Source organism: Armigeres subalbatus, unplaced genomic scaffold (genome assembly GCF_024139115.2).
Source record: "Armigeres subalbatus isolate Guangzhou_Male unplaced genomic scaffold, GZ_Asu_2 Contig1443, whole genome shotgun sequence".
Taxonomy (NCBI): Eukaryota; Metazoa; Arthropoda; class Insecta; order Diptera; family Culicidae; genus Armigeres; species Armigeres subalbatus.
Window position 1 is genome coordinate 33757 of NW_026942225.1, and position 6081 is coordinate 39837.

Here is a 6081-nt window from a genome sequence, read left to right on the forward strand (position 1 = left end):
CCTTGTCAAAAATTTAACTTATTTAAATTCCATACATTTTTTGACGGTTTGATTGGTTATCAAACACTCCACAAACTTGGGTGTATCATTGATACAACTTCAAATAGCCTCATCATAAATGGCAAAACGATTCCCCTAATGAAAAAGTATCCCGACACCGTGGAATTAAATTTTCATGATTCTATTCATACAATTAAGGAAATCGAGTCATCCATTTGTTCTGGAGACTTTTATTTGGAAAATGATATGCAAATTTCTCCCAATGTGTTCATCCCTTCAGGACTTTACAGCGTTCGTAATAATAAAGCTAGCCTTCTTTTCGTTAGTACTCAACAAGCTCCTATCATTGAGACTATTAATTACGAACAACTCATCATGGATATTAACAATTTTGAGGAAGTAAAGTTCCCTTCGAACCCCCACAACACTGTTTATACACGAGACATTGTAAGTGAGGTTCGTTCTGATCATCTCAATACTGAAGAACGATCTAAACTTTTCCAATTACTCCGAAGCTACCCCACAGCTTTCTACAGGGATGGAGATGATCTTTCCTTTACTAATGTTGTTAAACATCGTATTAATACCAGCGATGAATTGCCAATTTACACTAAAAGCTACAGATACCCGTTTGTTCATAAAGAGGAAGTCCAAACACAAATTTCCAAATTGCTAGCCCAAGGTATAATCAGACCCAGTACCTCCCCGTGGGCGTCGCCCATATGGATTGTACCTAAGAAATTAGACGCCTCAGGCAAGCGAAAGTGGCGCCTCGTGGTTGATTACCGAAAATTGAACAGCAAAACTGTAGACGATAAATACCCTCTACCTAATATCACCGAGATATTAGACAAGTTGGGTAAGTGTCAGTATTTCAGTACGTTGGATTTATCCTCCGGCTTCCATCAAATCGAGGTGGATTCGAGAGACGTACAGAAAACAGCTTTCCAAGTAGATCATGGCCTATACGAATATTTACGTATGCCATTCGGTCTCAAAAACGCGCCGGCTACCTTCCAACGCGTTATGGACCATGTGCTCCGAAAGTTCATAGGCAAATGTTGTCTCATTTATATGGACGATATCATTGTTTATTCTACTTCCCTACAGGAACACTTAGAAAACTTGGGAAAAATATTACGAGCATTAGAAGAAGTGAACCTAAAATTACAGTTAGACAAATGTGAATTCCTTAAAAAGGAAGTTGCTTTCTTAGGTCACATTGTCACTGCCGAGGGTGTAAAACCAAACCCCGACAAGATAGTAGCCATTCGAAACTGGCCCCTTCCGAAAACTCAGAAGGAACTCAAAGGATTTCTTGGAATCCTAGGGTACTATCGTAGATTTATTCTAGACTTTGCTAAAATCACTAAGCCATTAACGGCTCAGTTACGCAAAGGCGAAGTAGTGGAACATACTCCATTATTCGTAAAAACGTTTGAAAAATGTAAGGACTTGCTTACACAAAGTGATGTCCTCCAGTATCCAGACATGGATAAACCATTTATCTTAACCACAGATGCGAGTAATTTTGCTCTTGGTGCAGTCTTATCACAAGGCCAAGTGGGAAAAGATAGACCCGTTGCCTTTGCCTCTAGAACGCTAACCAAAACGGAGGAAAATTACTCAGCCATAGAGAAAGAACTTTTAGCCATTGTATGGGCTACACAGTACTTCCGACTCTATCTGTTTGGAAGAAAATTCACCCTTTACACTGATCATCAGCCCTTACCTACGCCTTAAACTTAAAAACGCCAAACACCAGATTGGTAAAATGGAGGCTGAAACTTCTAGAATACGACTTCGAGATAAAGCATCGCCCAGGGAAACAGAACGTAGTAGCTGATGCCTTATCCAGGATACCTAACGAAACGTCCCATGAAATCAATGTCAACGAAGAGGAACAATCAACGGATGATAGTTCTGTTCACTCCGCTGATACTGACGACTTGGACTTTGTTAAATGTACTGAGAAACCCATAAACGTGTTTCACAACCAAATAATTTTGAAAGTTGGCGCGGAAGACTCCGAAGTTTATGAGGAAATCTTTCCAAAAATGTACAGAAGAACTATAACAAAAATTAACTTTGGTATAGCAACATTATTCCGAATATTTCGAGATTACATGCGTCCCGGTAAACTCAATTGTATCCTCTGTCCAGAAAACGTCATACCATCGATACAAACGGTATATAAAAACCACTTCAGTCGTTGTAAAACCTTCAAAGTATTAATCTCTCAGAAAATATTGATCGACCTCACCACTGATCTCGATCAAAATCAAGTAATAGAGGAAACTCATGAGACTGCTCACAGAGGAATCCTTGAAAACAAAGAGCAAATTTTTAGAAGGTGGTATTTTCCAAATATGAAAAGGAAAATCCGTACATACGTCATCTTATGCCCTACCTGTAATAAGATGAAGTACGAAAGGAAACCTTACAAAATCAAACATGGAGAAACCCCGATCCCTCACAAACCTTTAGATATCATCCATGTTGATATATTTATCTCTCAACCTTACATGTTTCTGTCTGTTGTTGACAAATTAACCAGATTCGGTGTCCTTTTACCGATCAAATCAAGATCTATCCCAGACATAAGAAAATCTATTTTGAAATATTTTTCCTTATTCGGTACTCCTAAGTTGATGGTGTCAGACAATGAACCTTCATTAAAGTCTATTGAAGTGAGAGGATTACTGGACAATTTGAACGTACAACAATACTTTACCCCCTGCAATCGTAGCGAAACAAATGGAATTGTCGAGCGATATCATTCGACAATTGCAGAAATATTTCGTTGCAATAAACATAAGTTCCCAAACATATCACCAAAAGAAATGTTCCTCATTTCAAACACACTTTACAATAACACCATTCACTCGGCAACCGGAATGAAACCACGAGAGGTATTTTATGGCATTAAAGATGGCCAAGAACGACCCTAGACCTGCCCCTATTACTCGAAGCCCGTGATAAAATTTATGATGAAGTAATGTTGAAGATTTCAGAGACGCAGAAAAAACAAAATTTACAAAGGAACTCTTCACGTGAAAACGCACCAATATTAGAACCTGGTCAAGTAGTGTTTAACGAAAGACAAGGAGTCAAATCTAAAAGATTGGAGAAATTTAACTCTACAATAGTAGATCAGGATAACCAAATGACTTATCGCGACCGGTTAAATCGGAAACTCCATAAAACAAGGTTGAAAAGAATCAGGAAATGATGAAATGTATTAATTCTTAACTGATGAATCCATATTACGATATTAATCTTTTCTTTCTCCACCCTAGGAATGGACAGCTTGCGAAAAGCATGAAAACCCTATGAACCCCTGGAGGATTATACATTAACATTCCAATACATGAATTCAAATACCATACTCATGATTTCAAAATTTTAGGACACTCTTGCACGAAGTACAGCGCTCACACAGAAGCCTAAAGGAATATGATACCCTGCAACAAAGCATTCCAACTCCTGCAAGCCACGCTTGGAGAGTAAGTAAAATATTCCTGCCTACGAATCATTCCCTTCCGTTATCCTAGATCCTCACCTAAATCCTATATGTCTGTCCCGAACTAGCTCTCGATGACAGAGCAATACCTCTTTATAATTGTGAATCCCCACTGAATCGATGTTATCCAACGTAAATATTAGACAGATACCATTACGAACTATGTAACACTACCTATTACAATCTTATTCTCAGATAAATCTTCCCTTGTCTTATAAAAATAAATATAAAATACATAGTATTTGCAGTTAAATCGATAGGAAACGTCAGACAAAACTTAATTATTATCGTAGATATGGTAGTCGAAGAATTCGGAAACTGAAACAGATAATCAACAGAACACGTAGCGAATTGATTTAGATCAGACTAGAAACTAGCATAAAACCCTAAACTATGAAATTCCACTTTTAGGCACCCTTCCTGATACTCATCACCCTTCCTTTATTGATTGAACCATCTAAACTTTCCCTGAGAAACCTCAACGAAGACCCCATTTTATTTTTAAGATATGGAGATTGTAAAATTCAAACCGGAAACTTAAAAATTGTACACCCCATCAACCTAACAATAATACAGGAATCTATTGATTACTTGACTTCATCCTTTTATACAAGAGTAGAAACCCTTTAGGAGGCATAGTCAAACACAAGATAAAAGCATTGTACAACAACTTTCTTCAAATAAAACCATCAGAACATCATAGAGCAAAAAGATGGGATTCGTTGGGAACTGGTTGGAAATGGCTGGCCGGATCACCAGATGCACAAGATCTTCATATCATCAATTCTACAATGAATGAGTTAATTACCCAGAATAATCAGCAAGTTCATATAAATAGCCGCATCAATACAAGAATTTCGGAGCTGACCAGCAGCATTAACAAAATTATCAACAGCATGAAAACGAACGAGCTAGCAAATGAGATCTCGGCTATCATTACAATAATAAATATTGATATCATCAACAAACTCCTAGAAGACATACAAGACGCCATCATCCTATCAAAAACAGCTACAATCGCCAACAGAGTACTTTCTATTCAAGAGATTTCGTTCATAAAATCGCTTCTACAAAATCAAGGAGTGAACATAGATGTTCCAGATGAGGCCCTACAACATGTCACCCCTAAGTTCGCCGCAACTCAACACACCCTCCTATACATCCTTCACGTGCCACAGTTAGATAACGTAACATCTTCTGTGATTCGAATTCACCCAATAGTACACAAGAACCAAATTATTTATGATTATCCGGAATATGTCGTGAAAAGTGAAAATTCTCTATATACCACAAGTGAACCCTTTGAATTCGTTCAAAAGGCGAAATACCTAAAGGAAATGCACGATACTTGTATCTATCCCCTAGTATTTGGGAAACAATCGATATGCAATTCCACGTTTTATAATAGGACATCTCAATTACTTGTAACGGAGAATACACTTTTGGTCCAGAATGCAAAAAACCACACTCTTAGTAGTAACTGTGGACCAGACGATCGTACATTAGAAGGAAATTTTCTAATATCATTTGGAAACTGCTCTATCACGTTCAACAACCATTCATTTCAGAACAACGAAATCATTCAGGAGGCTACTGTAATCTATGGAGCATTACACAACATAAAAACTAGCTGGAATTACCATCAACATTTGGATATATTCACACTCAGCAACGAAACTCTCGAGACCCGAGACAAGCTACAACACGTTTATTTGGAGCAATATAGCTTGAAATTAAAATTTTGGACTTTAACCGGAGGACTTTCCAGCATCTACATCATCATCTCAATCATAATTTTCATTATAGCCAAGACCAGATGTCGAGTTCAACTCAAAGGACCGAGACGATCCTCACTTGGGGAGGGAGAAGTTATCGAACACCCATCGAACCACGATAATCCTTCCACCGAGCTACTACGCAATAAGCTGCAAATTATACAACAACAACAACAACAAATAGCCCTTGCACTGGGCACCGTCAATGCATTGCCGTCAGCCGCCGATACCAACAGCAACATCAGCAACAACACATGTGCACCTTAACCGACGTTAACCCGACACCATCGTTTCCCATATCAGCAGTCCAGAAGTAGGATGCCCAATCAGCAGGAATCACGACGTTGACGACAGCTAGGGCAATAAATTATTAATCAGCAGAAATAGGGTACTCGTAAGTTCCAATGTACAATAAATTTCATTCTGTTCGTAATCGTTGGTCCGTGAAGTTCTGTTTTTCGAACTCCTTTAATAGTTTAATTTTTTAAAAAGCCTTTTGGCTAGATAGATAATATAACTTATGTAAATCCTCTAACCTAAATCATTAACCAAGTATACGAAAGCAAACTCTTGGGACGGCGTCGCGAGACGTTTTTAGTTTGGAATAACAATGAACTATATTAACGATGTTTCTGATCATTTTGAGAATTGAAAAGCTGATTCAACACTAATTTACTTAATACGCTGTAACTGAGCATTAGGTTAGTTTGAATAACTTGACAAATTGCTTGATAATATTCTGGTAATAACGTTTCCAAATTTGTATTGTAACATTGATTACAT

The 6081-nt window shown here is 37.8% G+C and overlaps 1 protein-coding gene across 1 annotated transcript; it reads left to right on the top strand.

The window, feature by feature from the left end:
* The first annotated feature begins 2002 nt into the window (after positions 1–2002).
* On the top strand, positions 2003–5814 carry LOC134202822 (uncharacterized). The gene is made up of 2 exons (XM_062677809.1): positions 2003–2091; positions 3008–5814. The coding sequence occupies exon 2, from the start codon at positions 4315–4317 to the stop codon at positions 5563–5565; it is 1251 nt and encodes a 416-aa protein (XP_062533793.1). The 5' UTR covers positions 2003–2091; positions 3008–4314; the 3' UTR covers positions 5566–5814.
* The last annotated feature ends 267 nt before the right edge of the window (positions 5815–6081 follow it).